Source organism: Acyrthosiphon pisum, chromosome X (genome assembly GCF_005508785.2).
Source record: "Acyrthosiphon pisum isolate AL4f chromosome X, pea_aphid_22Mar2018_4r6ur, whole genome shotgun sequence".
Lineage (NCBI taxonomy): Eukaryota > Metazoa > Arthropoda > Insecta > Hemiptera > Aphididae > Acyrthosiphon > Acyrthosiphon pisum.
In genome coordinates, this window is record NC_042493.1 from 112,351,606 (window position 1) to 112,364,206 (window position 12,601).

A 12,601-nucleotide genomic window follows, 5' to 3' on the forward strand; every position below is an offset into this window, starting at 1 on the left:
AAAAATTATAAACAAGATTCCACATAAGTAATTAATTCTGTTACCAAAAAATTTAAAAAATACATTTACACAGTTTATTTTTATAGTCATTTTAAGTACAAATTTGGACGAAATTACATATTAAAAACCTAGGATAACTATTTTAGTTATTTTGTTGTGATTGTATAATATTATTCGTGGGTACTTGAAACTTCTAAAGTATACTATTATATATCTATGATTTTACCACGGTTTTTTGTTGATGTATAACGCGTTATAACTTATAAGTACCTAATAGATATTATGATATGATTAATTTGGAATTTATTATAAGTACCTATTATAGGTCAATTTTTTTTTAATACCATAGATAAGTATATATTATATGTCTAATACATAGACTGATATACCGTCTCCGCTCAGAATCGTTTTTCTTATACAGTGATATTATATCATTGAATTCAAATTTAATACTGTCCATTATACAGTGACCCACTTCTAACCTACTGTACAGCAGAGCGACATCCACTTACCCACCTTTTTTTTAAATATTAACACTTTGTGAGAACTTATACGACATAATATCTTATAACAGTATAGATAGAAGGTAATAAAAAAGACACATTTTTATGATTTTGTATTTTTATCTCTGGTCTAAAGATTGTATTTGCAAACGGAAAATCACTAGAAACAAGAATTATATATTTTGGCTACATGTGTCAAATATCCTTGAATTTTTAATATAATAATATTTATAATATATTAGATAGTACATTAATATAGTTTTCTGTAATTTGAATATATTTTCTGTAATAGTTCCACTATGGTAAGCTCATATTTAAAATATATTATGTTTGTGATCACCCATCACCCCGTCGGCCGTGCGTGCACAGAGTTTATAGAGATTGAAAAAAAACAGTTATACAAATAAAAAAAAACCCCGGAATAACAATGCCTTATTTCCTACTTTGCCTGTAACATATATGGCAAACATGTTGCATGAAGATATGTGCGCTTCGTTGTTCAATGTTGGGAAGAAAAATTGTATAATGATTTCTTTATTATTTCTAAAAATTAAAGTTCCACATTATTAACTAGTTTTTAATAACAGAGGAATAATAAGCATTAATGGATGCAGCTAACGTTGCTCTTGTATTTCATTTAAACATTTGAGAATAAATTAGAATACACAACTAATGTTAAAAAACGAGAAGAATTTTTTTCAAAGCCCCCAACACTTCGAGACAATATTGTTTATACGTACTTAAACCTACCTATGAACATAACATTATTAGCGTCACGTGAATTTTTTCTAAAACATTGATTACTACATTTCGGCACATGACCCAAAAAATTTTCATTACCACTGGTATATACTACAGTGATCTGTGGGCCACTTACCTATACGCAAAGGAAACTATTTCAGATGTCCTACATTTGAGGGGTTATCTGGGGACTGGGGCGGTGTTCGAATGACAGCGGACAGCAGATCGTAAATAATATTTTATATACCTCCCTACAGTGTGGTTCTAGTCTTCCCGTGTATAAATTTCTCAAACTATAATACATTTTACACCTGATTGTTCACTCTTAAATACTGTTGCGTAAAGTCATATCCACGATGACGTTACGTAACGTAGCAATAATGTATATCGTTATTGTGAAGGTCGCAACGGCCACCAGTCGTCGTCAGGACACAATTATTGTCACATATCGTAACGACATTCTCAAAACCCTAGATACAATAATAATATATATGTCTATATATTATATATAACGACATAGTTTGTGACAATATCCATTCGTGCACGCGCCATCTATGCATTCTCATTTTTATATTGTACACTAAGGCTGGACCAGTTAATGATATTTTTAACTCAATTAGGTATTTTTTTTAAACCAAATTAAAAGTTAAGTTAATAGACATTTTTAATACATAAATTAAGTTTAAATTAATTTAACAAATACTGTTAACTTAACTTAACTTTGATTAATAAGTTAAGTTAACAATAAAAAAAAAATGCATTTATGAGGTAATATTTAATAAAATAAGTGAATATAATTTTAATGATTATGAATATAATTCGTGGAATCGATATATTTACACGCGTGACTAATGTTAACCATGTATTAATATTTAAGTGTTGTATTCTAGCTTAGACAATCATACAATTGTAAATAATAATTTATATATAATATATAATTTAGCGGATAAGTTAATTATAACTCAGTCCAATGAGCTAAAATGTGCTGAGGCGACACTTAAATATGTTTTGTGCATATGACACCGCTACATTAGCAGGCAAGAGACAGTCCTGCTGTCGACGTGGAACTCGAGGTGCGATGGTTGTACGTGGGTAAGCGACAACTGTAGCACAGGCTAAGTGTTTTATTTTATGATTGTTTTATACTTGCATCAATAAAAGTGTTTCTGACCAAAAATTGTGATTAAGTTTTATTTCAGGCTCTCGTGGTGAACTCGTCGTAGAAAAGTAACCTTAGAGTTATATAGTGTAATCCTGTTGGACCTCTGTTGGACCTCTGTTGAATTATACTTTTGTGCAGTACTCGTTATCGTCATCACCAAAAAGAGAAATTAAAAAAGTTCATACAGCAGGTATCGATAATTTACTCGTTTCACGGTTAGAGAAACCGAAACCGAAATAAAATATCTGTTATATACGCCTTAAGTAACTTATTATTACAATATATTATGAGTTTTTATCTTTAAACATAAATACAAATTATTTATAAATATATCTTATTTTTTTTCTGATAATATTTTCTATATTCTGTGAACTTATAATAATTATTATAAACCAAAAATCCGTAATAAATAAAATATTTTCTGAATAATAGGAATATTCTAAATTAACTTAATTGGGAAAATAATGAAAAATATGAGTTTATTTTAAGTTAATGTAGAGGCAAATGAGTTAATTAATGTTAAAATTAACTTAACTTCTAACGTATTAACTCGTTAATGCCCAGCCTTGGTGTACTCTTTGTTCTCGAACCATTTACACATATGAATGATATATTTCGTCGTAAAGACTCGCGGGTTAAGTCGTATATTTTTGCGTTTATAATATTACAAATTTCACCGTGCATAATTATATACACATCGTGATATCGTATTCGATTTCGTTAGTGATCGTATATCAACTCGTATTTTAAGGACTTACGTGAAAAATAGTTGAATAAATTCGCCGAGGAAACCAAATTTGTGTATGGACTTGTGCCCGTGAACTTCGCATATGGCTCGGAGCAGACACGCTTTGCCGTCCATTCCAAAGTTCGTCAACAGGTCCTCGACGACGGTGAACATCAGAGCTCTGCAATGATAATAGCATACTATATTAATATATTATATTGCATATCATAACCCGCGATATTGTAAGAGGAGTTGTATTCTCAAAAATATTGTTCTGAATCTGGCTTTAACGATGTCATGACGTTAACACGCGCGCGCGCGCACACACATATATTATACATACATACATACTTATGCGTGTGCGTGTGTGTGTGTGGTACTGTTTCATAATAATAATAATAATTGTAGTATACGGTCTGACGTATTATTATTATTATTATTATTATTATTATTTATTTCCGACGAAACGCTGAGGGCCGGAAAGATCGGTAATGTACGATTGCACGCATTTCATAATACCATTATCATTGTAGGGTTAATTGGTCAACAGTCGGCAGCAAACGGGTCTTGTTGTTTTACTTTTAAAACAATTAATTGTTGCAACAGGCCACGAAACCTGTTGAGCGCGGTGCCCTTGAACTTGGACCGAACAGGTTACTGTCTGCGGCGGTTTCTGTTCGACATTTTAATACGGCGATTATTCGTTATAACAGATACGATCTATAAACTACATACCTATATACACATTTTATGTATAATAATAATATTTATACATGCACGTGATGCGTTTAATGTCAGTCGAATGAAACGTAAGTATACCTATTTAGCCGTGTAACATCGAGAAACGAGGACGAGGTGTGTGCATAATATTATGTGGGTAGGTACCTACCGTATATTATATAATTATGATGTATTATCAGCGGTTATTGTAAAAAATTACGTATCATTAAGCGTATCATATTATTATGTAATGTAATATTATATAAAGGTAAGTATTTAAATGTTTAACGAGTGTCCATTATTATAATACACGATGCGTTTAGAATTCATTCACAGCTGATGTGGCCGACAAAAATGTTCCTATATCGATCTATATAAGCGTCGACGATAAGATGTCTAGCTCCTTGAAATGTGAATAAAAAAAAAAGTTATTCGTGGACGCTAAATATTTTACTATTATTACTAGCGTGCTGTTTATTTTATTGACATTGATTCGAAACTCTGCGAGAAGCTGATTTCGCAGGTATCATGGCCATGGTCTTATCCGTAAACACGATTAGTTTTTATACGGTGACATGAATTTTCGCACGATATGGGTGCACTTACATTGGTTTTGCAACTGATATTGCTGTGAACTGTATCAACGATCCTCATGGAAAACTATGTTTACTTTTGTGAAAATTGCTTTTCTAACGTTTGACATAAAAATAGAAAACACATATTTTTTGAATTTCATTATACTTTGTAAGAGTAAATGCCAATGGGAATGATCTGTGTTCCGCAGCAAGAGAAGTAAAAATCTCAGGAAAGTAAAATTTGATACTCCCATTTTTCGAGATTCAAAAACGAGACGAACGCCATCGATTATTATTCACGTATATAATTTTAGACAAAATAGTTTGATATCTTTAAATAATATCTTGAAACATAAATACTCAAAACAATTGTTACTTTATTTGGTCATGACGTTATTCAATTTGATTATCAGTTTAAAAGTATAATGTGTTTGATGCATTGTTATTTAGAAGCGTGCAGTTAAATTAGTTGTATGCATTTTTATTACATAATATAATATGTAATAAATGTACACAATTCAACAATTTTATTGCATATTTAAATGATTTATAAAAAAAAGTTTCTATATTTGTTTACGTTTTACTTTTAGTAAATACATTTTTATTTATTGATGCCATCGTTGAAATGTTAATGCTAACACTCAAACTCATAATGAACTCAGACGTATTTCTTTCTATAACTGTGTAAGTTTCTGAATTTAGGGGCTGCTACGCATATTCCGTGGCGATTAACTGATGCTATATTTGAATTTAAATTACAACAATTTATATGAAATTGTGTATTGGTGCAGATACGAATATTAACAGCTCTAACATAAATGTATAAATCTCGTGTTTCACGGTATAGTCGATAGTTGTGCTTCCAAGATACAATCAATTTTTCGTTGTATATTTGCAGCTGCTTTTCTAGATAAATTTACAAATCGTACTTTAAGTTGAGATAACAACAAATATATTATCAAATATATTATCATGTCTATGGTTCAAATTTAGAATATTTTTTTGATTTCAAATGCAAAAAAGTTAAACATATTATAGACATATCTACTACATAGGTACATGAAGTTAATAAAATTGTAAGTAAATAGTAGGTAGAGGACGTAACGATTTTTATTTTAGTTTATTGGGGAAGGAATATTAATTTTAAGTTAACAATTCAAAATATGCCTATGAACACAAAACCACAAAATTATAATAATTTATACACTGTATGATATCCTTACTGTGTATATTGATATCTATACATATTAACAAAAACCATTTAACTATAATATGAAAAATAACTATTATATAAATATTTTAAATTTATTTTTATGAAATTATAAAATGTTTAATTATCTAGTCAAATAGAATATGTGATGTGAAGGTTTTTACAAATTGCACATTATATTTATTTTTTATTATTTTCAATATATAATAATATAATTTGTTAAAATCATTCTCGCGAACAGATTTATGCGTGGTCTGATCAAGAACAACATAATATACAATATTGCAGTGTGCTAAATATAATACATTTTTGTAACTCGTCAACAGCGATGTGTTCGAATTTAATATCACTCGTAACTAATGATTAGGTATATTATAAGATATAGTTTGAGAAACATTACTAAAATCGTAATAATTTACGGACGCGCGATTAAAACGGGAACATAAATGCGTCAATTATTATTTTGATTATATAGATATTGTGTTTCGTCCTGTGTTCTCTTGAATTATTCAAAAGCTACATTTAAGTACATGTTATATTATGCATCATTTTACGGCTTACCTTTCACCTCCTTGGAAGTACGAGTGTATCGGTTTGGGTAAAGTTGGGACGGATCTAGCCGATCTCCGGCCGCGCATAAGTTGAGACACATAGTCAACAAGTACCGACCCCGTCTGTCTGCCCATGCTCCTGGCCAATATTTGCGGGAAGGCGCCGAACGGATTCTGATTGTCGGTCAGCCCCAAGGTATTGAAGTCGACTAAAATATAAGAAACAAAACACGTGAGTACAGATATTTTGCAAATACGTCAATTATAAATCAGGTTCTCCTGCGTGTTCACACCTATAAGGAATTCAAATATTAATTGTCATTTATTTTATTGTACACGGCAGGGCGATTGAAAATATATTCACAACATTTTACGTTATTTTGGATCGTAAATGTCATCGCTCTAAATATTATACTGTCACATTTGTTCCGGTTTAAGAATTTTTTACCATGACGGTATATTATTATATTATAATTATCAGTATTATTATTTTGTTGTTAACTGATCATGTTGTAAGGTTACATACTTATAATTATATTTTATGTTAAAAATGTGATAGCGTGAGTTGAGAGAAATATGAGTCTCTGAAAGTCTGAAATAAATGAATATGTCACTGTAGGCAAACAGTGTTGTTATTGAAAGTAAAACGGCGGTCACGAATAATTATTATTAATGAAGTTGAATTTATTACTAATAAAAACTAACACATAAATATATTACCAACAAAAGTTTATAAATGTCTAAGACTGCAAGTGCAGATGTCTTGACCTATCTGTGCAGTTGTAGGTTGATTATATCACAGTAGGCTTAGTCAGTTGCGTACGCAGGATTTTAGTTCGGTTAGGGTTTTATCTAAGTAAATAATTTACATTATTTTTTCCAAACAGTTTTTATATAACAAATTATAGTTAGTCTCAAATTTAGTCTACTTTTACATTGTTTAACCTGGCTATATTAGAGCCTCCTCAGGCCGTAATGTGGTAATATAATAATACCTTCGATTATAACAGACGTTTAGCAATGTTCTAAATCGGCCATAAAAAAAACTGAAACAATTTTTTTTTTTATTCAAAAAAACCATCAACATAGGATTCCAAAAAAACATTGAGTTATATTACATGATTACCTATCTCTTTTAAGCTTTCAGTTTATGTTAGAGATAAGGCGTAATAATTATTAATTAAAAAACTATACACATTATATTAAGTGAGTAGCACAATAAGTGATAAATGAACAAAGAAGTTAGAAAAAATAAAAAATAATACAGATAAATAAATATTTTTAACAATAGAAAAATGTTAAGAGTGAGCTGAGATAATATTAAATATTACAAATAACATATTAATTATAGAATATAAAATAAAATAAAAATAAAATAAAATATAAAATATAGCAAAGAATATGAGAGACTTACCATTGATAAACAATGTTTTTAACATTAATGTTGGAATAGTGAATATTTTTTTATATTGGCATGGCATCCCGTTAAAATACACTGCACTATGATTACCGAAACCTTTGTCATATTTAATAATTTATTTTATAGCTATTAAAAATCACCAACAATTGATCTGTGTTTATCAAAATTGTGGTAAATTAAATTTTTTTGTAGAAAAAAGAAATTTTAGGGGGCGGGATCAGGACCCTAGAACCCTACGCCTACCCCTGCGTACGCCACTAGACTTAGTGTTATGTTACTAAGTGTGTACATTTAAGCGACGAAAACGCGATAAAAGTACAAAATACAATATTGACCTACAAAATATAGCACATGATGTGCACGACTAAAATATGTGTACGAATATTTTATTAGTCTTCTGGTGTAGGTAACCTACTTAATTACTGTTGTACCTATGATATGATCTCGCTGGGCCGCCAAATCGAGCAGCCGAAAAGTCAAGTACCTATATCTACATGGAAGTCATTATTGTACCCGTTTAATTGCTATTACTTTTATAGAAGGTGATAAATCGAGACCGTAGAAAATATAAAACTAACCGATTTATGTAAACGATCTCTACAAACTGGTCTCAGATTCTTGTCGTTTGTCTAAGCACGTATAAATTGTAGCCTTGGTTCGGCTTAATAATTGTGCGGAGACAATCTCATATCGTGTGAATATCGAAAACCCATCATCAGTCGTGCGGTATAATAATTATAGGAGTGGTCACGTGATATAAGTATATCATATTATATTATATATATATATATATATTACATAGTAGTACTGAGTGCAGTACTGAATCTAACAAGATTTTTTTTTTGGAAAAATTAAAAATATTTTAAGTATAAAACTAATAAGTGATGTTTATAATATAGGAGTAGTCACATGATAATATATATATTATATTATATTATGTGGGTAGCTGTAGGAAATTAATCAAACAAGATTTTTTTCTTTCTGTTTTTTTTTCGGTGGAGTGGTTTTTTTGTTGTTGAATAATTCAAAATATTTTAAGTGTAAAGTGATGTATACTATAATATATACGTAGACGGTTAAAAAGACACCTGCGTCTAATCAAAACGAATAATCTGATGGTTTAAGTGCATATTATTAAAAACCACAGGACCGTTCGACCGACTAACGTTGAAGCGAGTTTATAATATTAATAGTATGTATATTTTTTAAATAATGCATTTCACATATTATAATAATTATATTTATATGACGTTAGATCGATCTCGTGCTTTGTGAACAATTAAACACCGGGTTTTCAAATTGTGCGTGCTAAGTAATTTTTTAGTATAGTTGTAATTGTCGGATTAAATAATTATAATAATATGTTAATTATTTCAATGACTTTATTATGAAACTACGCAACATTCACAGTAGGTATTACGTGCACTTATCTGTAGACAGTTTTATAGTACGCCCTATTATAATATTGTACATATTCGTATCATTAGGAATAAATAATAAATATAAAAAATAATGTTAGGTTATGCAAATGGATTATACGCCGCGAGCTATTATTTGTATTTGTACCATCGGTAATTAGTAGGTATACAGCTAACAACTATTTAATATACCTACTAACTAGTACTCGATCAGACAAAAGTGATGGGTTCCTTTTTTTATTCTGCCGACTAATCGACTTATTTATTAGAATATTATTTACACAATTTATTATGTAACTATAGTTATGTATAACAACAACTCGCGGTGGTTTTTGCGAAGACAACATTGTAAAGAAATTCCACAAAAACAAATGAACGATGATGGAATCGAAGATTAAAATAACCACCGATACAGAAGAAACGTTGAACAAATTATCTGGAAAAAATTGTCTTATCCCGTAAGCAAAAAGTGTAAATTTATACACACCATTACATTGTTTAGGAATTTGTAAATTATTTTATTTCTAATTGGACATCGTGCGTACTATAAACATGACTAACAATTTTTTTCTAATATGCCTCTTATGACGAGTGACATATAGTAATAATGAGCGTATAAATAAAACGATGTCCACCTATAGTCCATGACTGCACAGTACGAATAATTATAATACATTAATACGTAGGTACACAGAAACGTTGTCGTCTGTAATTTGCTCCAAAAATGCAAAAAAAAAACGTGCATCGTAGGTACATTATGTAATATTGTATATGAGTTGGGTCCAAAAATTTACCTAAATAAGTAATTATATCCCCCTCGACCGATATTCAAATTATATTATATGAATTGCACTACTTCAAATTTTAATAGACATCAATAAAACACACTGAGTTCATCGTAACATTTAAATTAAGTCAAGTTCCTATTACTTATTGTTTATGAGTATTATAAAATATGAAAATAGTATTGGAATAAAATGTATTTGCATTGCATTTTCTAATCTTGTACATCTATTGATATGTTTACCAATTACCACCCATCGTCGTCTACTTGATAATGTCGAAATCACAATATTGTTTAAAGGTTGTGCAAATTACCATTTTGGCCGAATAAAAATTAAACAAACTACTATTTTAGCAGGTAAGAAATGGTGCAAAATAAATTTATCATTTTACCTACGTGTAGGAGAGGCGTAAATTAAATTCGTCCCAATAATAATAATAACAAGGCTGGGCAAGTTAATGATTTTTCTTAACTCAGTTAAGTTAAGTTAATATGCACCAATAACAAAAAGTTAAAAGTTAAAAGTTAATTTAACTATAGGTTAACTCAGTTAAGTTAAAAGTTAATACACAATTTTTGTTAACTTTTTATTAAGTTAAAAAAAAGTTAATTTGTTTATACAACGCTAACATACTTCATTTTTTCCAACCCAAAACTAAATTATAGACTATAGTGTTTATATTTTATACAGTGTTTCCATATTAGTTAAATTCGAATTATATACATTTTTTACTTTAAACAATTCACGGTAAATATTTTTTGACATGAAAACGAAATATAGGTACTGAAGTAGTGAAATATGATAAAATTAAAAATAAAATAAATTAACTTAACTTACTTCTTAAAATGAAAAATTAACTCATTAATTTCACGTTAATTAAAAAAGAAATTTAGTAAGTTAACAGTTAAGTTAATGAAAAGCCAAAATTAACTAGTTAAGTTAAAAAGTTAATATAAAATTATCTTATTAACTTAACTTTAACTTTTTAACTCGTTAATGCCCAGCCTTGAATAATAATATGATATTGTGTCGTATTCGTTGTTCCCGTTGCGTGGAATAATTGTAATTAAAGGTCTGATCACATTTCACAATAACTTTTAATTTAAAATATTATTTTAAACACATCATGTTGTGTTCATAGGTGGACTTTATGCGGTGTGCAGTATACAAATTAAAAATTACCGTCAATAGGGTTTGCTTTTCAGTTCAACGATTTGATTTTATAGTGATAATGGTGTGATGTCGTCGTTGCTACTGTGTACTAGACGTCTCAAAGTCAGAATTTTGACTTGAGTCATGAGAGGGGTGGATAAAGACAAATAACTAATATATTATCAATGTATATAAATCGTCACACTGACTCGTAAATGGCAAGCTGATGCTCGTGTTGGACATGAAATCGTATATTGGGAAAATTGGTAGGTATAATGTCGGGCCACAATAATGAATAACTTATAATATTATTCGGACCACATATTGTGTTTATATGTGGACTCGGGAACAGGTAGTAATTCAGTAGGTATACAAACTGAACACACCACCAATTGGTTTTTCAGGTCAACGATTCAATTGTATAGTAATAGTGAGGGTATGTTGTCGTTGATCCTCATTACCCGACGTCTTGAAGTCGGAATATTTTGACTTCAGTCATGGGGGGGGGGGGGAGTTAATAAAGACAAATAACTAATACAATAGCAATGTATACAAATCGTCACACTTACTCGTGAACGGCAAGCTGATGCTCATGTTGGACATGAACCCTTCTGGCGGATACCTGACGAACGGCATGGACAGAGACGGCGTTATCGTGAGCTTGGTGCCGGGTGGCAGGGCCAGGCGTCCATCCGAGGTGATCCACAGTAGACGTTTCTGCCGCGAGTGAGGCTTGTCCTTCTCTTTGCGCACGTCGTTCTTGTCGTAATTATCGTCTGCTCCAGTGACGTAGTTCTCGAACCACAACCACAGTAACAACGCGGTCCACAGAGACAATCTCCCAAAGTATACCATTGCTGAAATGAAAATGAAAATAACATATATATTATATTTGAGATGGATAAATAACATATGTAAGGCAGAAAGAATTTATTATTGTTTCTGATACCGTAATATAGATAGGTATACAGACAACTTATAATAGTATACCATTCCACCAATTACGCCTCATCTCGAAATTACAGTGCACCTGATTATGATTGGTTCGCATAGTTTATTTTTACCTAAGATATTTTGTTCTACATAAATAAAGAATAAATAAAAAAAAGGTGGGTAAGTGGATGTTGCTCTTGTGTACAGTAGTTGATAAGTCACTGTAATGGAATGTATTATATTTGAATTCAATGATATAATATCATTGTATAAGAAAAACGATTCCAAGTGAAAACGGTCAGTCAGCCTAAGCATATTTTATGATATTAGGTGAATAAAGTAATTTATATAATATAACCTATTTGCGTGGAATCTTGTTTTAAATTTTCAATCCTAAACTATAAAAGTTTACATTTTATAAATTTTTAACTACAAAATAATTATTAAATTTTAAATTTGATACATTTAGTCAAAATTCGGACTTTAAATGCTTATAAAAAAAAAATGTAGCATATTATGTATTTTTAATATTTTTCAACTGCTATTGTAACAATATATCAGGAGCCTTGTATTCAATTTTCACGCATTATTAGCCAACCAAAAAAATTTTATAGATAATTATAGAAGAAAAAAAGTAAAAACAAACTAACAATGTCCATAAACAGCTCAAAAAGAGACAAAATATTTTAAAAATTGTATGGTGT

The 12,601-nt window shown here is 29.9% G+C and overlaps 1 protein-coding gene across 1 annotated transcript in view; it reads right to left on the bottom strand.

Moving 5' to 3' along the window:
* The window catches only part of LOC100160685, a 16,539-nt gene extending 4,563 nt beyond the window's left edge, over window positions 1-11,976 (bottom strand). Inside the window, exons 1-4 of the mRNA XM_008189693.3 lie at window positions 11,955-11,976; window positions 11,534-11,821; window positions 6,200-6,398; window positions 3,165-3,314 (exon numbers count right to left, since the gene is read on the bottom strand). Of these exons, the coding sequence (XP_008187915.2) occupies window positions 3,165-3,314; window positions 6,200-6,398; window positions 11,534-11,821; window positions 11,955-11,976 (659 nt within the window). The remainder of the gene's footprint in view (window positions 1-3,164; window positions 3,315-6,199; window positions 6,399-11,533; window positions 11,822-11,954) is intronic.
* Window positions 11,977-12,601: the final 625 nt, after the last annotated feature.